This window comes from Oreochromis niloticus, linkage group LG18, assembly GCF_001858045.2.
Source record: "Oreochromis niloticus isolate F11D_XX linkage group LG18, O_niloticus_UMD_NMBU, whole genome shotgun sequence".
NCBI classification, from domain to species: domain Eukaryota; kingdom Metazoa; phylum Chordata; class Actinopteri; order Cichliformes; family Cichlidae; genus Oreochromis; species Oreochromis niloticus.
In genome coordinates, this window is record NC_031982.2 from 4,969,660 (window position 1) to 4,997,195 (window position 27,536).

The window sequence follows — 27,536 nt, forward strand, 5'->3', positions numbered from 1 at the left end:
TTTAACATAATATCTTTTCACAGAAATTTCTGCTAAAAGGTACTATTTCTGCTTTTTAGCAGAAATACTGTAATTTTGCACAAATACTATGATTTGGGATAAATACTATGATTTGGCAGATATACTATATTCAGCACATGAACTATAACATAACAGACATTCCTCCACTTAGTAGTCATCTCATAACATAAAATAAATATTATGGTTCTGCCCCAAAACCATGATTTGGCACAAACAACATGATTTTTCAAAAATACTATGATTTAGCAGAAATACTATGATTGAGCAGAAGTACTAAGATGTAGTAGAAGTACTTTGATTTAGCACAAATACTATTATGGAGGAGTAATACTTTAACATGGGAGAAATACTGATATACACACACACACATACACATAGAGCAAAGTGTACAGGGGCTGTTAAGAGTCTGGGCTTGGTATATCTAGGTCAGCTAAATTGGCTGCACCTGCTGTAATCAGCACTTACACACACAGACACAGAGACAGCTATGAGTTTTCTGCAGTGTATTTCTCACATTCAGGATTCCCCTCGAACAAATGGCCATAATTTCCTAACCGTAGGGGCTAGAACGCTCATTCTGACACCGATTTGTTCAGAAGAGATGGGGAAAACTTCAGGCCTTCATAATTCAGAGATAAAATATAAATTATTGAAGATATATGACTTGTAATACACTGTACCTGAGTAGAGGCGAAGCAAAACTGCCTTGACTTGCCCTCAAACAACGTTTTGTAACTCTGAATCTATATGGAGCATCAAAATCATTCTTTCACCGTAAGAAACAGCAGGCTTTGGTGAACAGTCATGGAAATTTTCAGGTCTCTGTTGAAATCAATCAAAAAGATGTGACGAGAGAAAAAAGTGCCTCATTTCCAGAGTTTGAAATCTGAAGAAATCTGAGTGAGGGACAAATTTCCTACCCTCAAACAAGTGTAATTCATGGCCAAATGGTAATAGGTGAGGAAAAAATTCTTGAATTGTGAGCATCAGGGATGTCTGAAGATATATTGGCACAAGCGTCATGTCTCAACTTTGTTTCGTTAAGGAGATATGACGATTTGAAAATGCCTCTCATTAGAGAATTCCAGCGCTGATTTTGAAGAAACTCTCCATTGACTCTCTATGGAGAGTTTTGAGACTTTATGTTACTCTGAGGAGATTTGCAAAAAATCTATAAGTCCCACAACAATGATAGTGACATTTTCTGAAAGCCAGCAAAAATACCTACGTTTTGATGTATAATTTGTGGGGGTTGAGTGGAAATTGAGCGAGTAGCAAGAAGTTGTTCAGACATGAAGAGAAAATTCAGAAAGGACGAGTGCACACTCTCAGTTAATTGCATAGCAACCATAACAACGCATGTATTTTCTGAAAAATCACAATTTTGCAACTGAAAACTTAAAGAGGTATAAAATTAAAACGGTAGAAGATCTGAAAAAGCTGAATCATACAGGAATAGCCCAATAGTCTGAGAACATTTTAAAGTTTGAATGGAGTTTCTAGGTGAAAGTATGACAAAGTAGTTAAGTTTCAAAAACAAGCAAGTTTTAGCAGAATTGTGGAAGTTTCCCATTCATTTCAATGGGACAAATTAAAGGAAAAAAGTGTAATATTTTAAAAAGTATAATAGTAATAAACACCAAAAGTCATAGCAAACATTAGCAGAAAGAGCAGAATTTTTTAAAGTTTGAACTGAGAAAATCGGCTGAAAACTGAGGGAGTAGTTAAGCGGCAAAAAACGTACGGAAGCAACTTGAAGAATAACTAGAAAAATTTGCATTTCCTGCGAAAATGCTGTGTGGATGCCTTAACGCTGAAGCTGTCTGCTGAAAAGCTGAAAAAGAGGAAAAGTTGCAAAAAGTTGTATGGTGGTGAAAAAAAACATTGCCCTGAGCAGGATTCGAACCTGGCCCTGCTGGTCTAAAGGCAGCTACTCATCTCACTGAGCTAAACTCACTCTGACCAAGAAGAGGTGGAGAGACGGACAACTCTGCTGAAATGAGCAGAAGCTGCTGAGAATTGTGCTGATAAGAGGAGAAAAGGCTGAAAATTTTGCAGAAGAGGTGAATCAGCAGAATTTCTGCTGAAAAGAGTTCTGCAGAACTCTTTTCAGAATTCTGCTGAAAAGATGTTTTTGCTGATAATAGCTGAAAAAGCTGGGATTTGTGCTGAAAAGTGGTGAAAAAAACGAAAATTTTGCTGAAAAGGGGTGAAAAAGCTGAAATTGAGTTAAAAAAGTTTAACTGTTAACTGAAAGAAATGTTGCCATAAGCGGGATTTGAACCCGGGTCTCCCTGTCTGAGAACGGCTGCTCATCTCACTGAGCTAAAACACGGCTCAACCGGGCAAGGAAAACTAGTGACCCCACTGATAATGTGCAAAAATGGGCAAAAAATATTGCAAAAAAAATTCAATATCTCAAAAAGTATAGAAGTTATGAGCACCAAAAGTCATAGCAAACATTAGCAGAAAGAGCAGAATTTTTTAAAGTTTGAAGTGAGAAAATCGGCTGAAAACTGAGGGAGTAGTTAAGCGGCAAAAAACATACGGAAGCAACTTAAAGAATAAAGAGAAACAGGAACTCAATAGTGTGGAAGCCCTTTAGGGCATCCACACAATAATAATAAAGAATAAAGAGAAACAGGAACTCAATAGTGTGGAAGCCCTTTTAGGGCATCCACACAATAAAGAATAAAGAGAAACAGGAACTCAATAGTGTGGAAGCCCTTTTAGGGCATCCACACAATAAAGAGAAACAGGAACTCAATAGTGTGGAAGCCCTTTTAGGGCATCCACACAATAATAAATCCGAGGAATAGTAATAAGTGTGCCTCTTGGCATAGGCACACTTAACTAGAAAGTGCATTTTCTGAAGAAACTGCAGTGTGAATGCTTGAATCTGAACGTATGCACTGAAATGAATTAATTGCTGAATTTAAGTTAAAAATTTTGAATGAGATAAAAAGAAACAGAATTTAATCTGAAAACAAAAGTGCTGAAGTGCTAAAAGCTGACGTTTACACAGAAGAAGAAGTTGGAAAATAGCTGAAAATGTTTTAATTGTAAATTAGAAAAGCCTAAGAAATGAGAAAAGAAAATTTAGAGTCAGAAAACATCTGAATGAATATTAAAAGTTCATATTCTTTGAATCACTGAATGACTAAAATGTGATCCCTCCACTTGGATCCACACCGTTAAAAAAGTTTAAATGTCTGAGCTTTGAAAGACACGGTGTTGGAAAGAGAACAATGATTGCGACGTTTTGAGGGTAAAATGATGGCTGTAGAGCAAACACTGTGGACACAGCAGCAGTTGAAAAAGAAGTGTTTAAGATAAATCTTGGCACAGTGAGAGACAGAGCTCGTTAAGCAGGCAGGTGTGAGCCTGGTTGCTATAGTGACTGCACCCAGTGGCTCCATACACATGCACACAGACATGTACCTCACTTTTGCTGCTTAAAATGAACAGAAACGTCAGCTCGAAACAAATCGTTCCCAAAAGAAAACGACAACTTGTATTGACAAAATTCTTTCACCGTGAGCGGCAGCAATGTCCAGTCTACCAAATTCTCAGTTTTCATGCCTGTGGAGTTTATTATATGGATGTGGTGACAGTGTAAAGACAGCCTGTACTTCTGATTTTCAGACCAACTTTCTGAGCCATTTTAACATTAGAGTCTATGGAGGAGTTGGAGGGAGGAGGCTGCGCATCGGTGACATTTATGACAGAACCATAACACCTATTACAATAATAAACACATTGGATGAAAGAGGACAGCAATGGCTACGTTTTGAGGGTAAAATCAGACCTGTAGAGCAAACGCTGTGGACATAGCAGCAGTTTTAAGAAAAGATTTTAAGATTAATTTCCCCCCTCCTCTCACTCTAGCAGTTGAGCTGTCTCACTCTAGCGGCAACATTCCGTCCCATACACACCCATTATAAACTCTGAAACGGCTGAAAAAACCGCATGAAACTTAAACTGAAGAAAAAGTATAATAGATATTGAAAAGATAAATACAAGTTGAATAGTTGAATGTCTTGTCTTCGTTTTAAAGTTTGAATGGTGGCTCTATGTCAATGTATGTGGAAGTAGTAAGAGTTTAAAAATGAGTAAGTTGAATGAGGATTTGAAGGGTCTCCCCATTGAAATACATGGGAAATTTTTGTTGAAAAAAGTTGAATAATTTTAAAAATATAAATGTTAAAAATGAGAAAAATATAAGCAGTCATGTCCAAAAGAAGAGGAATCTAACGGAGTTTGAATGGTTTTTCTAAGTTGAACGGTTTTGAAGGAGTTACATGCCAAAAAACGTACGGAATAGAGAATAAAAATAAAGACTAGAAAAATTTGCATTTCCTGCGAAAATGCTGTGTGGATGCCTTAACGCTGAAGCTGTCTGCTGAAAATAGCTGAAAAAGATGAAAAGTTGCAAAAAAAATTGTATGGCGGTGAAGAACTGAAAATTCTGCTGAAAACAGGTGAAGCAGCACCAATTTTTGCTGAAAAGTGGTGAAAAGCCAAATATTCTACTGAAAAGGGGTAAAGACGGAGAAATCTTTGCTGAAAAGTGGTGAAAAGAAATTTGGCCATGAGCAGGATTTGAACCTGGCCCTCCTGGTCTCAAGGAAGCTACTCATCTCACTGAGCCAAACTCATTCTCTCAAAGAAGAGGTGGATAGACTGACAATTCTGCTGAAATTATCAGAAGCTGCTGAGAATTGTGCTAATAAGAGGCGAAAAGGATGAAAATTTTGCAGAAAAGAGGTGAATCAGCAGAGTTTCTACTGAAAAGAGTTTTTTTCTGAAAACAGCCAAAAAAGCTGGAATTTGTGCTGAAAAGGGGTGAAAAAAATGAAAATTTTGCTGAAAAGGGGTGAAGAAGCTAAAGTATACCAAATCAAAGTATTTGTGCCAAAACATAGTATTTCTGCCATATTGTGGTATTTGTGCCACAAAAGTTACTACATTACAACATGAATACGGATTAAAGATGAAAGAAACTGGCAACAAATTCCTCCACTACAAACCAGTCTGATACCACTTCTTACAGTGTTCACGTTTACTAAGGCACTACCCAAAAGGCGCCACAAGAGGGCACTCCAACACAAGAGATGACCTATGTACACTGATGCACTTAGTAACAGTCAGCCTCCTACTTAGCCACTATGTAATACAGCGATATTACAGTGTACAAATTCACATAAATTTGCAGGGGGAACAAACAAAGCAGGAACAAGCCCAAAACAATCAAATAACTGTGCTGCCATAGCTATCGCTAACTAGCACATACGCTAAAGGTAACTAAAACCAATACGCACAAGTAGCAGGGTAAACATCTTAAGCATGGAACATTAACTCACGTTTATGTGACACACACCATCCCCAACAAATACAGGATGGGCTATTTGCTCCCCTTCCCAGCAGCTCTCTCCTCAATCGTTAGCACAGGAACGAAGGAAGACCATCTAGCTCAGAAGTCCCATGAATTCCCTCACTGCTCAGAGGCTGCTGGGTAATGTAGTTCACACTAACACAGGTTTTTCTACAAGCACAAATACTATAACATAGCAGAAATACTGTGATTTTGTTGAAATACTATGCTTTGGGACAAATACTATGATTTGGCAGAAATACTATGTTTTAGGACATATACTATGATTTGGCTCCAATACTATGATATAGCAGCAATACTATGTTTTGGTACAAATGCTGCGCTTAGGCACAAATATTATGATTTGGCAGACACTATGATTTAGCAGAGATAATATGATTTGGCAGAAATACTAAACTTTGGCACAAATACTATAATTGAGTACAAGTACTTTAAGATGAGAGAAATACTATGATTTAGCAGAAATACAATGTTTTTGCAGAAACACTGTAATTTCACTCAAATACTATGAAATAGCAGTAATACTATGATTTGGCAGAAATACTATGTTTCAGTACAAATACTATGACAAAGCAGAAATACTATGACTTAGAAGTAATACTATCACAAAAGGGTTTCCTCAAAATACTATGAAATTGCAATAATTCTATGATTTGGCAGAAATGCTGTTCTTCGTATAAATACAATGCTTTGGTACAAATACTATATTTTGATTTGAATACTATGATTTGCAACAAATACTATGATTTGGCACGAGTAGTATGATTTAGTACAAATACTACGAATTGGCAGAAATACTGTGACTTAGTAGTAATACTATAACATAACAGATATACTGTGATGTTGCAGACATAGTATGTTTTTGCACATACTACAATTTCGCTCAAATACTATGAAATTGCAGTAATACTATGGTTTTGAAGGAATACTATGATTTGGTAGAAATACTATGCCTTAGTAGTAATACTATAACATAACAGATATACTATGATTTTGCAGACATTTTATGTTTTGGCACAAATACCACAATATGGCAGAAATACTATGTTTTGGCACAAATACTTTGATTTGGTATGAATACAATGCTTTGGCACATATACTATATTCAGCAGATATACTATAACATAACAGAAATTCTACGACTTAGTAGTAATACTATAACATAACAGAAATATTAATTAGGCACAAATACTATAATTTGGCACAAATACCATGTTTTGGCAAAATCCCATGATTTGGCACAAATACTATGATATGGCAGAAATACTATGATTGGGTACAAATACTATAATTGGGCAGAAATACTATGTTTCAGTACAAATACTATGATTTGACAGGAATACAATGATTTAGTAGAAATACCATGTTTTAACATAAATACTATCTTTTGGCAGAAATTTCTGCTAAATGGTACTATTTCTGCCTTTTGTCAGAAATACTGTAATGTGGCATAAATACTATGATTTGGGATAAATACTATAATTCTATATTCAGCACATATACTATAACATAACAGAAATACCTCCACCTATTAGTAATACTATAACATATCAGAAATATCATGATTTGACACAAAAACCATGATTTGGCACAAATATTATGATTTGGAAAAATACTATGATTTAACAGAAATACTATGATTGAGCAGAAGTTCTGAGATGTAGTAGAAGTACTTTGATTTAGCAGAAATACTATTATGGAGGAGTAATACTTTAACATGAGAGAAATATTGATACACACACACAAACACAGAGCGCAAAGTGAACAGGAGCTGTTAAGAGTCTGGGCTTGGTATATCTAGGTCAGTTAAATTAGCTGCACCTGCTGTAATCAGCCCTTACACACACAGACACCGAGAGAGGTATAAGTTTTCTGCAGTGTATTTCTCACATTCAGGATTCCCCTCGAACAAATGGCCATAATTTCCTAACCGTAGGGGCTAGAACGCTCATTCTGACACCGTTTTGTTCAGAAGAGATGGGGAATCTGCAGGTCTTCATAATTCAGAGATAAAATATAAATTATTGAGGATATATGACTTGTAATACACTGTAACTGAGTAGAGGCAAAGCAAAACTGCCTTGATTTGCCCTCAAACAACGTTTTGTAACTCTAAATCTATATGGAGCATCAAAATCATTCTTTCACCGTAAGAAACAGCAGGCTTTGGTGAACAGTCATGGAAATTTTCAGGTCTCTGTGGAAATCCATCAAAAAGATCTGACAAGAGAAAAAAGTGCCTCATTTCCAGAGTTTGAAATCTGAAGAGATCTGAGCGAGAGACAAATTTCCTATCCTCAAACAAATGTAATTCATGGCCAAACGGTAATAGGTGAGGAAAATACTCTTGAATTGTGAGCATCAGGAGAGTCTGAAGATATATTGGCACAAGCCTCATGTCTCAACTTTGTTTCGTTAAGGAGATATGACGATTTGAAAATGCCTCTCATTAGAAAAATTCAGCGGTGATTTTGAACAAGCTCTCCATTGACTCTCTATGGAGAGTTTTCAGACTTTGTGTTGCTCTGAGGAGATTTGTAAAAGATGTGTAAATCCCACAACAATGATAGTGACATTTTCTGAAAGCCAGCAGAAATACCTACGTTTTGATGTATAATTTGTGGGGATTGAGTGGAATTTGAGCGAGTAGCAAGAAGTTGTTCAGACATGAAGAGAAAATTCAGAACAGACCTGCGCTCACTCTGAGTTAATTGCATAGCAACCATAGCAACGCATGTATTTTCTGAAAAATCACAATTTTGGAACTGAAAACTTAAAGAGGTATAAAATTAAAACGGTAGAAGATCTGAAAAAGCTGAATCACACAGGAATAGCCCAATAATCTGAGAACATTTTAAAGTTTGAATGGAGTTTCTGGGTGAAAGTATGAGGAAGTAGTTAAGTTTCAAAAACAAGCAAGTTTTAGCAGAATTGTGGAAGTTTCCCATTCATTTCAATGGGACAAATTAAAGGAAAAAAGTGTAATATTTTAAAAAGTATAATAGTAATAAACACCAAAAGTCATAGCAGGAATTAGCAGAAAGAGCAGAACAGTTTAGAGTTTGAACTGAGAAAATCGGCTGAAAACTGAGGAAGTAGTTAAGCGGCGAAGAACGGAGCAACTTGAAGAATAAAGTATAAAGAATAAAGAGAAACAGGAACTCAATAGTGTGGAAGCCCTTTTAGGGCATCCCACAATAAAGAGAAACAGGAACTCAATAGTGTGGAAGCCCTTTTAGGGCATCCACACAATTACAACAACAATACTGTGAATGCTTTTCAAGCATTCACACTAAAAAGCGCTCTCTCACCCAGGAAACACGCAGAGAGAGAGAGAGCGTGTCACCCTGTAACCATGGCAACCGTAACGCTGCCTCCTGGAACAACAGAACATAGCTGTCAAACAAAACCCAAACAATCCGGACCCGCGACAATATGAAACAGGAAAGTACCGCCGTGTAATCCATTTATTTCAACAAAGTAACTGTATTCTGAATACCACCTTTTTAAACGGCAACTGTAACGGAATACAGTTACTCATATTTTGTATTCTAAATACGTAACGGCGGTACATTTATTCCGTTACTCCCCAACACTGGTATTGAACAGCAGAAATTAGGCTTTCTTGTCCGAGGTCATTTAAGTGGAAAAAAAGAAAAAGAAAAAGAAAAAAAAAAAAAAGAAGCGGCCGACAGCGCTGTAAACAACGGTAGACTGGTGGGTAATAAGCGAATGAATAATGCAGAAAACAGAGATTTGAGACGGGAAACTGTTCTTGAAGTACAGAGAGAGAGAGAGAGGGAGCTGTGCATGAAGTGTGATTTTTATCGTGGTGGAAGCAAAACAGCAAAACTCAGAGGGAATTCATGACGACATTGATCAAATGTGAAGCGTAGTTTGCTGCTTCTTTTGCTGCTGGCTCGGCGAATTTTGGTTGGAGAGACAAAACCTGCAGCTCAGAATCAGCGCAAAAAAGACGGAAACACAGCACGGACCCGACGCATCAGAATCGCTGAGCTCTGACAGCGTGTCCGTGTTCGGGCCGTGGGGTGAGAAAGCCGAGAAAGACAAAGCTGATTCTGATGCGTCGGGTACGCTCTGTGTTTACGTCTTTGTGTGGAATCCGTTAATGAATTGATATCGCTTTATTCAAGCTACTCACCTCTCTCTTCCACCTGCACTTTCAACTGGACCACGGCCAATCAGAGAGGTCCCGCCCCTGACCATCTCTGATTGGTTTAGTCCACGATAGGGGCATAATGGGTGTCTGTTGTTGACCACACGGACAGTTGCAGAGATTTTTTTTTTTTTCTTGTTACCCGAAAATATTTGGTCGCACCGGCGCGACCAATTTTTTTTTTTAGTCGCACCACTGAAAAATTTGGTCGCATTTGCAACCAAATTGGTCGCACTCTAGAGCCCTGTCTGTGTACATAGCAGTAAATATTGAATATTATTGTGCAGCACGTAAGATCGACAGCGCACAATGTGCTTTGAGGTAGGAGCCAAAAAGGTGTAGTTTGTGTGTGTGAGCACCCGTGTGTACATCTGTGAGCATGAGCGCGCTTGTTTTTAAAAGGTTCCTTCATGTAATGATCTGCTAGAGGGTGTGGGGGGCCACAGCCCCGTCCTCCAGGGCATGAAGCAGGTATGGAGGAGATCAAGACTCCAGACATCCAGAGGCCCTCAGAGCACAAGAGACCAAGGAAGACCAACAGAGGGGCAGCCGCGCCACTATCCCAGAAAGAGCTGAGGAGAGCCCCAGATGAGGGGTCACTCAGCAGCCGCGGAGCAGAAGCCAGGGGGGGGTTGCAGTGACGTGCCCGTGAGCTCTGTCGGCAGCCAGCTGTGCCAGAGTGACCGAGCCTCAGGCCGAGAGGCCGAGGGCACCCCACCCCCGAAGTGGCCCGAGCGAGCCCCAGGCTCCAGGCCCCGATAAGCAGCCACCAGAAGTGAGCCGGTGTGTACCTGGACGCCCATCCCCCGACACAAAGAACCACCAACGCACCGATGTCTGAGGGCGTCTGCCACCCCTGCCACTGGCAGGGGGAGTGGTGGGGGGAGATAGGCCTCCAAACCTTGGAGGGCCTGAGATGTCCCCAGAGAGTCTGATACCCGACCTGACATATAGACACAGACATACAGGCACACACAGATACAAACATCCATTCCCACCCTCATGCTCTCATATGCAATTACTCAACACTCACCCAACGTGGAGACAGACATAGAGAGACACTGTACACACAATCACACTCCCCAAGTGTACTCTAAGAACCGGGTCTAGGTACCCTTGCCCCTGGAGGGGGAAACGGCACCCAGACCCAGGTAGTGTTACCCTTTTCCCTGTGGTGGAGAGAAGCAGACTGCCCCGACTCCGCAGCAGCAGGGAGGCCCCACATTCCAGACCCCAGTCGGACGGCCAACTCCTCCTCCCAGCCCCCCCGCCCCAACAGGCAACAGAGAACGGGGGAATGTGAAGACTCCAAACCTCCCTCCACCCGCTCATATGTAGTGTTGATGCATGTGTGTTCTAAGGTGCATTTAAAACCCAGGAGGGCATGGAGCTACCTGCCAGAGAGCAGCAGGTAAGCGCATAGCCCCTCCTGATAATCCTCAATGTCTACGTGTATTTAAAATTGAGAGGTGGGCAACGACGCGAGGGGTGAGGTCATACACTCTGATGGTCTTTTGGATTCCGTGTAGCGTGCCCACCCCCAAGGTCCTATATGTATGTGTTATGAGAGTGTGAGTAATGTGAATGTCTAAGTTGTGGGATAAAATTGAGGCACAGGCAGCCAGAAGGGGACAGAGGGGGGGATGCCTCCTCTGCACCCTGGTGACACACCTTTACCCCAAGGCCCTCCATGTGTGGGTGATTGTGGTGGAGCGGGAAGAGGGAGGCAGCTGGAGATGGGGAGGGAAGGACGTGTCACCTTTTTGGCCTGTGTGTTTTTAATTGGTGCAAAAATACTCGTTTGTGCCTTTTATTGTGTTCATTTCCTGTTTTTATGCTTGTCTTATTTGTTCTGTACAGTGTCCTTGAGTGTTTTGAAAGGCGCTTTTAAATAAAATGTATTATCATTATTATTTCAAACTGTCACTTTGGCATCTTTCCTATTCCTCAAGAGCAGTAAAAAAAAAAAAAAAAAAAAAAAAAAAAAAAAAAAAAAAAAAAAAAAATCACAAGAAGCTAAAATATAAAGAAATTAGACATTTGCAGAGTCCTCTATACGTGTCCCCCCCTCTGTAATGTAGAGAGACTAATACTGGCTGAAGGGCCAGGGGTGCGCTCCAGCCTGAGCTCCTGGATCCAAATTCTGAAAGTCGTGTGTGTGTGTGTGTGTGTGTGTGTGTGTGTGTGTGTGTGTGTGTATATACGTACCACCTCTCCAGGTTTACAAGGCTCGCAGTCATCAGTGGGGTACATGCGTGTGACAGGGCAGCTAAGGATTTCATGCCCTCTGGGAACCTGGGTAGTGTAGTCCTGAACAGAAGCACGTACGTACAAAGGTGTTTGTTTAAACACAGATTTAATGAGCAGCCTGAAAGTTAAACATTGACGTTTAGCATCATTGAACTCCCGTCTCACTGAAGGAGTTTCAGTACTGTTCCATACATGAAGTTTTTAAGTCCTCCAAATGGCTGAACGTGAGGAAGTACTTCAGTCTCGCCGTGCCCTCGCCCCGCCCTCTGCGCCGTGCCCCCGCCCTCTGCGCCGTGCCCCCGCCCTCTGCGCCGTGCCCCCGCCCTCTGCTCTCTCTTGTTTATAGTTTAATTACACCTGTGAAGTCACTTCACAGCAGCTCCCACCTGGATGCACTGCAGCCACCACCACACAGCGTCCCTGCAGTTGTATCTGGCACATCGACCCTCCCCCAGCAGGTTGGGGATCAAACCGTGGCGCAAGGTCCCTGCAAAGGCCAGGATGATGTTGCTATGGAGACCATGATAAGGAATTTAGTTTGTAAGGAAATCTAATGTAACTAATACACTCATGTGTCACGAGAATCAGATGAGGTGCACAGGGTCACGCACCGAGCCTCGACGTGTCTCCCAGTGAGGAGCAGCAGTCCTCTGAGAGCGATGAAGGTGTCTCTGCCCCAGCAACGGAAAATCCCCGCAGAGAAATGAGGAAGACCTGGCGAAGAGATGTGACTTAAAACAGGATTTTATCAGGAAACACAGCATCAGATGTGTGTGACAGTTACCTGCAGCCAGCGAGACGCAGTACTGCTCCTTCTGGCCCGTGATCGGACTGATGCGGTACGGGACGTCGTCTAATTGAGCAGAAACAGGAGGCAGAGCAGGAAAGCGTCCAACGCTGCACATCTGAACCGAACCGAGCGCCAGGTGACGAACAAAGGTAGATCCGTTCTGGACAAAGCTGTTTTCAGACAGAAGACAGGTACGCATCATCGCTCGACCGCAGCGAACCGGACACAGAGATGAAGATGAGCTGTACACTAACATTTCAGTACAACAAACAGAGATCTGCTGTGTCGACAGACACGAGCAGAGCCTACCTGGACATGAGTTTGTAGGTGGCATCGAGGGCTGTGGTGTAGGTGGAAACTAGGATGGCATCAAAGTAGCAGGGGATGAGGTAGCGTGGGATGTGTTTGAGGAAATTAAACATGGCTACCAACCAGTGACCCACCTGCAGACACACAGAGCTGCAGAGATGAAAACTTGTGTCTGACAGAAACAAGCAGCAGTGTTTGAGGAAGAACGAGTATATGAAGGAGACGCAGGAAGGCTCAGCAGCACCTGCCTCAAACAAACCATGCAAAGCTCCCACACGGGGTCAGGTATGGTCCAAGACAGGGACAGAAATATCTAAGCTTGTGTCTCAGTCAGCTGGGTCACACATGGGCCTGAGCAAATGACTCGGTAGCATTAGCGCTTTGTAGCTTTAGCGCTTTGTAGCTAACAGCCTGTGATTTTAGGCTTTTGTAGCACAATTTAAGGAGATACATAACTCTGTGTTTCTGTGTCAGTCATGTTGCAGACTTTTCCTCCAGTGCTAATGTGGATTTCATTGAGCTTTAGTCAGCTTAGGCTTTTAAATTATTTTAGTGTTAGCCGACTAAATATCATGAGATTGTTGGAGAGTATAAAGTTTGTCATGTTTTTACCGGTGACAGTGACACAGTTTACAAAGAGTCTGTATGCACTCTTCTCTTCTTCTGCAGTACAGACTTTATGGGATGCCATGCTGTTCATGAGAAACAGCATGGCAGCTAGTTGTAATTGTTTCCTGGGGGCGGATCACTTCCACACACCCTCCTTTATTTTCATCTTGTTTTTATTCAGTGATTAAAGTCTCAAATACATTTCATCCATTCATTGTTTTCTGTCATGTTTGTTCTCAACACAACTGCTCCAGTCCTTTAGCACACTGAGTACTTCATCGTTATCTAAATGAACATTAGTGGTGATTCCCTCCCACAGGGTCTCTGGAGTACAGCCGACCTGTGTGGGGTGCCCTGTGGTGGTAAGAGGTCATTACAAACAGGAGCCTTAAACCAGTCCCAGTCTCACCTCTGCCAGTGGCCCCTCCCTGTGCATCAGCCTATTGGCGACGAAGTCTATGAGCCAGTCTCCCTCTCTGAGGTTGGCACACAAAGGATGGCCCAGGTCGTTGTTGGGACGAACATCAGCAAACACAGACATCAGACCTGCAAACACAGCAACACTTTAGTAACACTGATTTGGTCTCTTTTCAAAACACCGTCTCCATCCTCTATGAAGTACAAACTGGACTGAAGAACATAAAATTACCCTGAAGTCCTGCGTATTTGAGAGTTTCCCAGCCTGGGATACTGTAACAGCCTCCACCTTCCTCTTTTTCCTCCGTGTCGCAGCGAAACAGCAGGACATTCATGTCTGCCAGTGTCAGCTTAGACATGAGCCTGTTAAACACAGTTTCAATAAGAAGCTGATACAGGCCATCAGTCTCCATTGTGCTGCTCGTTCAAACTACTCCTGACTGCACCTCACCTAAAGCTAAAAGCATTTACACCATCCTCTTGGAGCTCATGACAGCTGGTATCCAATTATATTCATCAAGCTATGACGACAAAAACGCTCAATTTTTGGGTCTGTGTACGGGTACAGAGTATGTAAACACTGTACTCCTTAATAGAATGAAGTACTCTGCATATCTGTGTCTCTGATATACTAGCTTCACCTTTCAGAGCTTACACTGGAGCTTGTACCGTTGCATCTCATCTTAGCGAGACACGTTTACTAAGAAGCTCCATTTAATCCGTACCACAAACTAAAAAGGCCTATATTGAGTATGTGGTGCGCTCACTGTGCCAGGGGCTTCTTCAGTGCGTCTGGTGGGTTTTCATCTGCTACACTGCCTCTCCTGTACTTTGGGCTGAACTGGGACAGATAGTACCTCAGCAGTCCCACCATCTTCTGGGCTTTGGGGTCCAAACTGACCCTGAGAAGGAGAGAAAAGAGAAACGTGTAGGGCTGCACGATTTTGCATAAAATGAGATCACGATTCTCTCACGATTTTCTTTTCCAGTATAAATATTTATTGCACTTATTAACTGCACATCAACTTCGTAACAGTTGAGACTGAACATAAAAACAATAAATGTCTCACATTTTGTGGTTGCGGCAAAATGTTGTACTGCTTGTAATTCAGTCTCCACCGTTGCTCGACACTGCGTGTATAGAGCAGGTAGTGCAACATTTGAAAAATAGTTGCGGGACGGCACTGTGTAGCGTTTGTCTAGGGTGTTTATTATTTTCCTAAATCCCTCGTTTCACAGTGTTGATGGGAGCCATATCTTTAGCCAGGTGATAAGGGATAGCCTCCGTAATTTTTTTGTGCCTGCGGGAGTTCGACGGGTATGGGGAAGCGCTGTATAAGGTTCCCGTTATTGATGTTTGGGTGGTTGATCGGGACGGATTTTCTCCTGTCACTTTCTCGTCATCCCTGACGTGCTCTCCGTTGTTTTATCCCTGCCAATTTTAGCAACCAGCTGGCTTCGGTATCACGTGGTATAAGGCTCCACCCTTGTCATTTGTTGCGCAGGAAGAGTGAGCGCTTGTTTTCATGCAGATTATGTCCCGGATCAAAATGCAGTACAATCGTCATCTTTTTTTTTTTTTCTTTTTTTTAAAAAAATCGTTGTCATTTGGAAATGAGATCGCACATAAGTATGAATTGAGATCGCGATTTTCTAACGATTAATTGTGCAGCCCTAGAAACGTGAGTCTGAAAAGTGACCACAACACAAAATCATGCATGACGTTTGTGTTACCTGAAGGCGATGATGCTGCCAGGTGTCAGCTTCTGGAAGGTGATCTCGTGCACAAACTCTGAACGCCCTTTTGACGTCACTCCAGCTTTCTTCATTACTGTACTCTCATCCAGCTGTGCACACAGCAGAACCAGTTTAACACCGTCCGTCTGCCACTAACGCTCAGAAACACACCTGTGTTAAACACGATGCTGACAGCGCTCACCGAGATGTGCTCTTTAATTTCCACTGTGTATTCTGGCATGCCGTTGATATAGTTCTCATCCTTCTTATATTTCCCTGCGCTCCTTTCCACCATCCTTGCCTCCAACACCACCTCCTCTATCTTCCCTGGGAGAGGGAAAAGGTGGCACGTGTAAAGGTACACCTAACATGTTGTGACAAATTTTCCAGATCTGACTTTGCCAGGTAACATACACACACCATATGCACTGCCTTTATGTAGAAAATGTGTCCTCAAAATTCACTGAAAACAATAAGTAAAAGTCAATATCAAGTAATTATGAGCTGGTCCTCATGTCTCTAAACAGGACTGAGACTCTGGGTTCAACCAGTTCCCATGAGACGCAGAGAGAATTTCATGTTTTGATGCAGATGTTGAAGCTGTGTCAGTGTGGGACCATATCTGAGCTGGTGGAGAAACGTTTCAGAGAGCCGACTGACCCAGGACAGCGTTTTTAAACCAGGATTTTATCATTTGCATCTTTTCACATATTTAGTACTGTGGCGGGGCGTGGTCGGCGGCGCCACTGCAGGGTAGCCGAACGCACCTGCAGGGCATCTGCAATCACGCCTCGCTGGGTTACAAGACTGAACGGGCTCCTATCATGTTGTTGTTGATGTGTGTGGCTGGCAGCAGCAGCGCTGCAACCGAGTGTGCACAGCAACGTGAATAAAGAGATGCTGCAAAGCATGAACGTGCACCCGGGTCTGCTAGCAGTACCTGATCTGAATGAGGAGCGTACTTGTTCCCAAATGCAATGATAAGATTAGTCAGACGTGTTTATTCACATCCGACAATCGAAAAAACATAAATCAATGAAAATAATTAATAAAAAAAAACCAAGTGTGGTCAGTGTGAACAGCGGCACTAAGATTCAAAATCACAGTAATGATGTTGTTGTACCAGGAATGAACATGGGCGGGACACTGGTGCTGTACTGGTGAGTTTTGGGGTCCCAGAAGGCGGTCCTGCTCACGGTTACCACAGACTGGTGGGTGCTGGGACAGTGACGAGTCACTGCAACGATGTCTGCATCCACCTGGTCCACGTACACCTGGACAGGAGGAGTTGGACAAACTGTACCAAAAGGTGGAGCATCGAAGACGAAGACGTCGCCTTTAGCAAAGAAAGCACTTCCTCTGTGTGTGTTCCTGTCTAGCTATCTTTGTGAGGACCGAAATATGCATTCTACTATACTTGTGAGAACCAACAGTCGCTTGTGAGGACACACTCACCGGTCCTCACAAATGTGAAGGCATTTAAAGCCATTTTTGAGGCTCAAAATGTGGTTTTAGTGTCAGGGTTACAATTAGGGTATGGTTAGGTTTAGGTCAGGGTTAGGCATTCATTTTTAATGGTTAGGGCAGTGGTTCCCAAACTTTTTTTGCTGGGCCCCCCTTGTTTAACAAGAAAAATGTTCGCGCCCCCCACCCCACGCGTGCACGCGCGCACGCACAAACACATCCTTCAACCACACACACCCATATTTTGCTCCATTGCGGTTTATTTCACACCTCAAACATTTATTAAACAATTAAGCAAATACAAATAATCTGCAATAAATTACAGGTAGTAAGAAAATAAACTACCAACTCTTTTACGCTCCGTCCGCACCTACACGGGTATTTTTGAACGCGCAGCTGTTTCGGGCACATGTAAACGGCGTATCGAATCACCGAGAACGGAGATTTTTTAAAACTCCTTTTTTTTTTTTTGCGTTTACGTGTGGACAAGGAATACAGAGTTTGTCACGCAATGTCAAAGGTATGTGCCTTTTTCACGTCACACTGTGCGCCACGTTATTGTTTACATGAGATGAATTGCAGAATGGCAGATAGAGACAAAATACTGTTAATCTGACTCTGCAGGTTTTACACGCTTACATATACAGGCCATTACTGTCCCTGCATTTAGAAAGGCAGAGGCATCACGGTGTAATTATTTTACATGTAGTTGTTTTTTTCCTGTGTAATAATGTTCAACATTGCTATCAATACATTTTTCAAAAAAAACCCTCTACAAAATGGGTTCAAAAACATAAACAACTGTGGGATACTGTTTGTCCTTGATTTGAACAGCCCAGCGCTGCTCCCGATGCAGGGAAAACTAATTCTGCAGGGAGACCTACCTCAGCACTTGTGCAGGTGAAACCAAAGGGAAGATATGCTTCACCATATTTTCTAGTCTTTGGCTTAGAATGAAGTTGGTTTGGAAACATATTCAGCTATGCTTCACCTCCTGCTTTGCGTTTGTGTGGGCGCCCCGTGCTAGCAGTGTCCAAGCGTTGTTTTTGTTTTTGTTTTTCTTCCCTTTTCATGCCGCGCCCCCCCTGCAATAGCTCTGCGCCCCCCCTAGGGGGCGGGCCCCACACTTTGGGAACCACTGGGTTAGGGTAAGGGGCTAGGGAAAGCATTATGTCAATGAAGGTACTCACTAAGATAGCTGAGTGTGTGTGTGTGTGTGTGTGTGCGCGTGTGTGTGTGTGTGTGTGTGTGTGTGTGTGTGTGTGTGTGTGTGTGTGTGTGTGTGTACACACACCTGTATGAATCCCTGTGCAGCCAGCTCCTGGTGCAGCTTGTTTACTGCCCGTTTCCCAGCTATGATACCGGTACAGGAGCTAACCTCACCAGAAGAGGATGGGACTGCTGACGGGTTCCACTTGGGATAGAAGCGCTCCTCCTTCACCACAGAGATCTGTGCACAGGTAAGCATGGAGTCAGTGTGTGCTCTTATTACAGCATCTGTCACAGGGCCTCAAAGTAACACTTATTTCTTTATTTGATGAACTGCCTCATAATATAAAATATAAAAAGCACACTTGTGAATTAGCACTATTTAAACTGGAAATATACAGAAATGAGGGTTGACTTGAAACTTTTGCATTTTATTGTATACGTGACGGATTCAACTGCAGCATATGTAAGAATCTAAATTCATTTGAACATCAGCATTAAAAAAGGAAAAATCTAAAACTATAAAGTGATTTTATGATGTCCGTCTGTTATGTTAAGTTTGCTTCTGCTGTTTTAGATTCTAAAGGCCGTTTGTGTCCACAAAAAACTCCCCAAAGGACTAAAGACAGCCTGTGGAAGAGCCACGGCTCTGTCAGCCTGAGCTGAAAAAACATTAATGAGCAGTTAGGCACATTTTTACAAATACGCCCCATTATTAGAGACTGTGTTCTGTTGTGTTCAGCAAAATGCTGTCAGATGATAGTAAGAAGATAAATATATAATAACCTGATGTGGCACCAGCTCATCGTATCCACGGGTGGAGCCAGTAGCGCAGCACGCCATGGCCACGATAGCAGAGCTGGGCAGAGCGTCGAAGGCTGAGCGGAGCTGTAAACGACACACCCGGCAATTAACCATCGAACAACGGCTCGACTCCAAGCTCACTGTCAGCTGACCTCAAGAGACCCACCTGGATAGGACACTCGTTGTCATGGGTTACATCAAGAAACATGGCGTGTGCAATGGAGGGCGTCAGTGGGCGGAGACTGGGCTGAACAAAAGCTCCTACTGGCTCACCGCCGTAGCGATACACCAGGCGGCCCTCCTCGTGGCTGTCACCAGCTGACATCGCCTCTGATGATTGAGTGAAGGGGGAAAAACCAAAGTAAGCGCACGCAGACACAGGTGGACACATGCCACGCTGCATCACTGCCAGGTGCGCTCACACACTCAGTTACATTTGTTTTCATGTCAATTTAAACTGAGTACAAATGACATCAGAACCATGACTGGGATGAAAAGCTGAACCTGTGCAAACGGTCCAGCAACATTTCTGATCATAACTGCACAGGTTTGTTGGAGTTTACCTGGTTTGATTCCAGGATTTTACAGAGCTGAGTTTGTCAGTGGGTCACACAGCTGTGGATCACAGGCCATGAAAGCTGTGACTTTGGTAACCTGCACAGTCACGCAGGCCTGCAGTGTACACACCTGAATAATAAACACCTGCGTTTTGTGTTTACCTGTGTGATCTTTGTCTAACATTTACATTTGTTTGATGAAGTGTGAGAAATGTGCAAAAAAAAAAATGGAATCAGGAAGGAAGCAAACCAGGATAAAGTTATTATTATGACCTCCAACAGGTGCAGAACTGTGACGGGGTTTGGTGGAGACCATCGTTGGACCTCACTACATATTAAAGTTACTTCCTATTCAACTCGTGTTTTAGTACCACAACTACAAGTACTGAAAGATGTCACTGAATGGCCAAAAAATCTAGTTATAATTCCTCAATTTACATTTTTGGTTTTTACTTTAAACTTTGTTCGTGCTCCAGGATCAGCGCCACAACAGTAAGAGTTTAGCACGACTGAAATGTGGCTGATCTCCCCTTCGATGCGTCCTCTCTGGGATGTCCAGAAGTGCTCAGAATTCATTTTTTATCATCTACACAGCACGCTTTGTGACTTCATCACGGGCTCCAAACTGTGTGCACAATCCCAGCTCATCGCCAGTGACGAGAGCGGGACACCTGGAACAGCTGAGCTCTCAGCAGTCTGAGTTTCAGGAGCAGAGTCTGAATGTGCTTGCATGGATTTATTCAAGCTGACTTGTGGCCTGTTCTGAAGATGTGGAATTGATACAAATATTTAAACATGAATGAAGTAAACAGTTAATGAACGTGTTGTGTTTGTGGGTGTGTTACACACACAGTACTTTACCTCGTATGAGTGATGTAATCCCTAGCTTGGTAACAAAGATATTATCCAGCTCCTCGCTGCCGGTGAACAGTTCAGCCACCACATACAGGTCAGGACGCACCGTTCTGGCCACATCCAGCATGAACTAACCAACCACAGCATGACAAACCAGTGCGGGGGGGGGGGGGGGGTAGGAGGCATGCATGAAAGAAAGATTGAAGGAGGAAGAGGAGGAGAATGAATCATGCAGTCGTGCAGTCGAAGAACACAGAGAGAGAAAGTGTTTGGAGACATGCAGAACAATGCAGTGGGAAGAGAAGAAAGACAAAGTCACACATTTAGCTTGCACATCAGTGCTGTACCTCGTATGAGACTGCTAATTCCCAGCCGGTTAACAAAAACATTGTCAAGGAGCTCGCTGCCTGTAAAGAGTTCAGCTATCACATACAGATTGGGTCTGACCGCTCTGGCTGCGTCTAACATGGCCTGGACAACAAACAGCAACATCACGGACAAGGAGAGAGAGAGCTGCTGTTAGCAGGGACACGCTCATACAGGACAACACGGCTGTAGTGACGCTGCATCCTCTCTTTTTACAGCGTGCTTGAATTCAACAATCATATTTGTCACTATAGTCAGGACAGTTACAGTGTAGTACAGACGTCCTGTGATTCTTTCACTGACACTGAATCTAACTGATAATACATATCGAAGCAGAAGGGTACGTGACGGCAACATTTGCACATGTAAACCATCTCCCTACATCACTCGCACCTGGACTAGACTCACTGAGGCCCACATCAAAGTATTACTTCAACACTTGCAGATGGAACAAGCCGGCTCTCGAACTATCCTTCCAACATCCTCTGCAAAACACAACAAAGACAGCCAGGACATCCAATAATAATTTGCCTGGGTTATTTATATGGTGCCTGTATACTGTAACAAAGCCTCAACAATTCAGACCACTCCCACAGGGCAAGTCTGTCACAGGGCTAACAGAGAAACAGATAACCATCGCATCGATGGACACAGCCCACACCATCACATGGACCACATGCAGATGCTGAACTCAGTCTCAGGACCTCCCTGCTGTGAGGCAACGATGCTAAGCACCAAGCATCATACTGGTTTTCTTTTTTCCTTTGACTACACTGGATTTCAGACTAGCAGCATCTGCATGTGACCACAAAACATTCTGACTCTCAGCCTTTAGCAGAATGATCCCCTGAATGATGACGGAGCTTTTTGAAACCAGACTTCCACTAAAGCAGCCCGACACTGAGCAGGAGCTGCAGGGCTACTTTCCTATGTCAGGGCCACACAGCGACGTTACACAGCGATCTGCTGTTATCACAGATGTCTGACTGTCTATTTAAACTGTGGCACATCAGTGATTAAAATAAAGGAACAATTTCATGCTTTAAGACTTACTAATACAAACATGTACTGTGAGATCACTCGACATGTTTGTCTGTAGAACTGACCAGTTCAACACTGATGTTCGGCTCCAGTGAGATATCACAAACATATTTCTAACATGTAAGCCTGAAGAACAACTTTACTACAACATGGAGCTAAAGTATTACAAACATGTCCTGGATTTAAACGTAGAATAATTTCATTTGACATGAAGTGTGTGATGTGCAGTGAGGTGTGACGATACCTCAGCAACATGTAAAGGTGTGGAATGGCAGTTGTCCAGACGGACTCCGTGGAAATACTTGGCTGTGATTTGCGTGTATTTCTTCATGTGATACCACAGGTAGGGACAGTCGTCAGGCGTGTTGCCGTATCGTAGTTTGACACTGTCACCCCAGCAGATCAGCTCCCGGCGAATGTACACGTTGGAGCCTTTATGGAAGAGAAGCACTTCAGTACTGATACAAATACTTTATTACTCCCAGCTCGCAGTAACAACAGTCACTGTCAGTGTAAAGTAGCATCATAAATCCTACAACCTAAATTTAAGCTACATAAACATTATTTACAGTCTTTTTAAACCACCTTGTGCCTGGCTGTGGCTCGTCTTGTTTACCTGGTTCAGCAAAATTCCTCAGTGGATCGTCGCCCATCACCCAACCATTGTGAGCCAGGAAATGGCACAGCTTGTCTGGCTGGTCCAGCAGCTGCATTTCCTGGTCCAGAGTCATGTCCTGATAGGGGAAGGTGAAATACCTGACAGGAAGATGGAAACATGGCATTATCGCTGCCCGGGTGACGTGATCGTAGTGCAGCTGTGGACACTTCCTGTTAGACGACGGATCATGTGATGGATCCACCAACATCACGTTTTCAAAGAACACATGAATCCAACTGACTGCTACTGGATATAAAGCTTTCTATGCAGTTTGAGCCTCATTTACCATCGACACACATTCATCCAAGTGCTTTATTTAAATAAGCCTGAGTACTTCAATCTCAGTGCTCACATACTTTGATGCATCTGGAACAACTCAGGGTTCAGCATCTTGCCCTGAGTTTGACACACAGGTTGGAGAACCAGGGGTTGAACCACCCACCTAATTGGTATACAACCCACTGACGTCTGAGCCAACATTACCATAATAATATCTTAGCATTATTAAGTGTTTAGCTAACTTGCCTCCTGTCTTTGTTAAAGCTTTAGTAAATGTACTGACTTATTAACACACTTTGCTGTACTCTGCCTTCCTCTCATTAGCCAACTCTTTAAACTGGTCTACCTGGTGACCATTGGGTTTTTCCTGGTAACAGGGCCCAGCTTGGGACCGTGCTCAGCGAGTCGTTCATAGACTATGTTTCCAATAAGGCAGTTCACAGCCTGGAGGGACAAAGAAGAAGAAGGTTGTGACAGAGCAAAACGACAAATCAGACATTTGTTCTAAAACAAAGTAACCGCACACACGATCGCTAAAGATTTGACACGTCACAGAGAAGGTGTTTGCTGAAAATGACCACATATAGAAACGGTCCACACAGGAGCCCAGTGGTGGTGACAGTTCATCTTTACAGAGTAGTTTTCAAACAGCTAACAGATCATCTGCAGAGGAATGGTTAATCTGGAGTTACAGTCAGGTTTCAGGGCCCATCACTGTACAGGAGGCTGAAGGTTATGAATGATCTTACAGCCTCTGACAGTGGACTCACCTCAGTGCAGCGGTCCATACTGCTGACCATACATTATTACAGAGCTGTTAGTGTTAGAGGTGCTAAGCTCCAGTGGTTTGACCTGAATCACCTGCAGGTTCCTGCTTTGACATTCAAATGAAACTGACGTTTCTTGTAAACAGCCACAAACATCTGATAGTATTAACTTTGCCTCCAAGCGGTCACACAAACACGCTGAGCCATGTTCATTCATGTTTTTAATTATCAATCTAACATTGTATTTCATTTCACTTTAAATGTGAAAAACTAAATGTTAGGAAACCCCTGAGCTCCAGTAAACCCCACGGCCCCCTTTGGCTCCGCCCCTGTTTGCAGCAGGTTCCTGCGACGCTGCCGTCAGCCTTCAGCATGCTGCCTAGTTTAAACCTGTATCAGACCAAGTTCACTCAGTTAAATGTAACTTCTGCAAAAAGCGGTGGATGGAGCACCTTGTTGAACAGGTGCTTTGAAGGACTAACGCCAGCTTTTTTATGTGAAGCTTTTAATGGTGATTACTGCTCACAGCTCCGCCTCTTTACTCTTCACGGCGTGTATCCTCAGACTCTGGCTCCAAGTTAAATTGACAGCATCGTCTCAGACGTAGCTGTTGTGTTATCAGTCGTTTTGCTCTAAACCTGGGGCTGCATTGGCCCAATGCTGACTGACTGACAGGTTTAACACCTTTCGATGCTTTTCCCCTCTGGCCAACATGTCAGGTGTGGCCCTGTGATTTGCAGCCTTACTTGCTCCTGATGCTGGTGCACGATGTGATACTGCTCTGCATTCAGGTCAGTCAGTTTCTGATTTAGCCAACTGCAGCACTCCTCGATGTGTTGAGGTGAGAAGCTACAGAGAGAAGCAACATTACATCACAGTGCTGTGTGCCGCACACACAGATATACACAGAGGTGTAAGAGGTGCACAGAGGTAAATCATCATATCTGAACAATGAAGAAACATAACAATGTATTTTTTAATATTTGTGGTGCAGGTTTAGTTTTTTAACCATGCTGTGCTAATGTTCATGAGCATGGAGGAACAGGCATGTGCTCTCTGCAGATGCAAACATCTGTCTTCTTTTCACAATAGAGGTCCTGATTCATTTAATACTGAACTAACGTTGACACTGTTAAGTCAAAGGGACTGTGTGACGTCACCTGAATGATTTATTTTGGACTGGAAACCAAACAGAACCATCATATTCAAGAACACATTCTTTCACACACTCTGTGGACGATTGTCAGCCAATCACAGGAGTCCATGGGTCTGACATGCAGGGTAAGCTGTACCCACACACAGTGTGTCAGATTATCTTGCTGAATGTGGTTAATGCTAAAATGCAAGGACAGGAGGCTGCTGCTTTTATCCCCACCCAGGTCCACACCTGTGCAGGTGCAGGATAAGGTTACACATTGGTCTAATCAGGTGGTTATGTCACTTGACTCTTATACAGCCTACATTACTGTCCACATTGCATGTTTAAAACTTCCTGTTGCAGCTCTAATTTGATGGCTGCATAACATCTTCGAGCCAACCGTCAACTGTAGACTTAGAGTGCTGTGAAAGTATCTGCAGAGTTTTTACATTTGAGCAATATTTGTCATGTTTTTCTGTAATATTAGACAAAAATAACCCAAGTAAATACAAAATGCTGTTTCTGAATGATGAGGTAAAAAGACCTGGTCCGATGTGATTTTTGAGTTCACTTTGTCAGACAGACATTTAAGTTAGGTCTTGATTGAACAGGTGTGTCAGTGAGCAGGCTTTGGTGTGGCTCGTTAATCAGTTCATTCATTCGTTCCACACATGGCCGGATGGGTTTGGACAGATTCGTTTTGCCTTAATAAATGTAATCTTAATTTAAAAATACTTTTTATAAATGCCAGTGCGACCCCTCAGCCTCTGGTAGACACACGTATCTACGTCGCCTTGTTCTCAGGTTATTGCATTACATTACTGCGTCCTTGGTCCCCGAGGTCACTGAGATTCAAACATGTACGAGATCTTTTTTGTAGCTGTGGAATCAATTTGAAGCTCTTACATCGCCTTGTTCTCAAGTCACTACATTCCCAAGAGTCAAAGGAATTTGCAAAGAAAAGCGTCTGGACTTCTCTAAGTTAACTTCTTTAAGTTAACTTAAAGAAGTTAACTTAGAGAAGTCCAGACGCTTTTCTTTGCAAATTCCTTTGACTACGATGACCTGGATGACTGAGAACCTTCACAGACATACATTCCCAAGATTTTCATAAAACTTGAGCCTGCTGACAGTACCCCATCAGCCTTTTACGACTGTGTGGTAAAAACAGCACATTTACTCAGGTCATCTTTGTCCAGGGTTAAAAACGTGTTTGACGATCTGAAAAGTGTGAAAAAGATACAGAAAAGAACAAAGAAACGTTGAACGGACTACAGCTGAACAACAACAGCCCAACATCCCACTCCAGGACTGTGCTGTGGACCCTGAGTCTCACCTGTGAGGCACAAATGTCTCCAGAGCAGAGTCCATGTCTACTGTGTTGCCATAGCGACGGTATTGTGGATCCTGAATGATCCTGAGGCCCGTCTTCCCTCCAGTCTTGCTGTGGTCTGGCTTGGTACCTGATGGCAGGCACAGATATGTCAACTACACAGTGAATGTGGATTTTAACCCTCTGCTCATCTTTGTCATGCACACACAGTAAATACAGAGTTTTATTTTGGGCTTCAGAGCAAACAGTGACATCACCATCAAATTGAAAACATGCTGATGAGCTTTTGAAGCTCACATAAAACGACTCTTTGTAAACTGAGTTGCACTGGGACTTCTGTGTGGATTCACACACCGTTTTGCAGCAGGGTCCTAAACTCCTCCACAGCACTGTCCACTTTGACTTGGTAGAACTCCCACAGTTTGATCTGAGGGAACACGTCCTGCCACACCACACTACGGACAGCCTGAAACACAACAAATCAAACACACGTTACACAAACACGTCTTTAAAGCGTGTACGATGCTGCTGGGAAAAATGCCTGTAACCATCAGCTGAACTGACCCAGTTCAGTTCATTGGATAGACATGAGGTTTATTCTACAGGTAATTTATTACCTGGTTTATTCTGAGGGAATTCTACAAACCCTCCTTTAGGTCAGCACTTCTGTAAGCCACTGAAGTAGCAACACACACACACACACACACGTCAAACTAGTGTGCTAAATTTAGTGTGACGAAAGCCAGTTTTATCCACTGACACTGATCTGGTCCACAGTGGCTCATTTGTGGGTACAGCCACAGTTAACATAGGAAGAGCATTAGTTTAGTTTAATGAGCTGACTTTGTCCTTTCCAACACTTACCTACCAACTATGACACAAAGCTAGACTCTAAACAAAGAAACACCAAACCTGGAGTAAAGATTTATGCACCAAATTACAGTGTGCAAGGGAGACTGGGCTTGGTGCTAGGTTTTGGTTGTTTTAAATGCCAGTTGTAAGAGTAAAAAAATAAATGTGCAAATTTACATATATAAATAACAAAATGATTATATTAACTATAAAATAAAATCTAAATATAGAAACTTCGAGTATTCTGCACAGGCGTTACTCTGCAGTACAGACCGTCAGGTGCAATAGTTTATGTCTCTGTAAAAACAGGTTATTTTTTCAATTGACATGTAAAAGTTTAACAAAACTTTAATTCAAATTGTGTCTAGAAATGTCATACAAGATATATTCTGCTCTGTTTTACAGCAGGCCAGGAAAACGGCCCTTAGCTTTGATATAAATCACTCATAAGTTACTCAATACTCCTGAGTAATTTAAAAAAAGCTAGCCACCTTTGGTGATGAGGTTG

General features: G+C 42.7%; 1 protein-coding gene across 3 annotated transcripts in view; it reads right to left on the reverse strand.

The window, feature by feature from the left end:
* Positions 1 to 27,536, reverse strand: part of agla (amylo-alpha-1, 6-glucosidase, 4-alpha-glucanotransferase a) — a 59,779-nt gene that overhangs the window by 16,604 nt on the left and 15,639 nt on the right. For 2 of the 3 annotated variants that reach the window (XM_003459407.5, XM_025899996.1), the window contains exons 7-27: positions 26,531 to 26,642; positions 26,180 to 26,306; positions 24,452 to 24,554; positions 23,285 to 23,382; positions 22,618 to 22,757; positions 22,246 to 22,433; positions 20,601 to 20,724; positions 19,349 to 19,512; positions 19,165 to 19,266; positions 18,464 to 18,619; positions 16,829 to 16,979; positions 15,908 to 16,032; positions 15,703 to 15,815; positions 14,736 to 14,870; positions 14,201 to 14,331; positions 13,961 to 14,097; positions 12,943 to 13,076; positions 12,628 to 12,803; positions 12,455 to 12,557; positions 12,230 to 12,353; positions 11,802 to 11,903 (exon numbers count right to left, since the gene is read on the reverse strand). In XM_003459407.5, the coding sequence (XP_003459455.1) occupies positions 11,802 to 11,903; positions 12,230 to 12,353; positions 12,455 to 12,557; positions 12,628 to 12,803; positions 12,943 to 13,076; positions 13,961 to 14,097; positions 14,201 to 14,331; positions 14,736 to 14,870; positions 15,703 to 15,815; positions 15,908 to 16,032; positions 16,829 to 16,979; positions 18,464 to 18,619; positions 19,165 to 19,266; positions 19,349 to 19,512; positions 20,601 to 20,724; positions 22,246 to 22,433; positions 22,618 to 22,757; positions 23,285 to 23,382; positions 24,452 to 24,554; positions 26,180 to 26,306; positions 26,531 to 26,642 (2,745 nt within the window). Of the gene's footprint in view, positions 1 to 11,801; positions 11,904 to 12,229; positions 12,354 to 12,454; positions 12,558 to 12,627; positions 12,804 to 12,942; positions 13,077 to 13,960; positions 14,098 to 14,200; positions 14,332 to 14,735; positions 14,871 to 15,702; positions 15,816 to 15,907; positions 16,033 to 16,828; positions 16,980 to 18,463; positions 18,620 to 19,164; positions 19,267 to 19,348; positions 19,513 to 20,600; positions 20,725 to 20,941; positions 21,066 to 22,245; positions 22,434 to 22,617; positions 22,758 to 23,284; positions 23,383 to 24,451; positions 24,555 to 26,179; positions 26,307 to 26,530; positions 26,643 to 27,536 lie in introns of all 3 variants that reach the window. The other variant, XM_005464960.4, reaches the window with a different exon arrangement.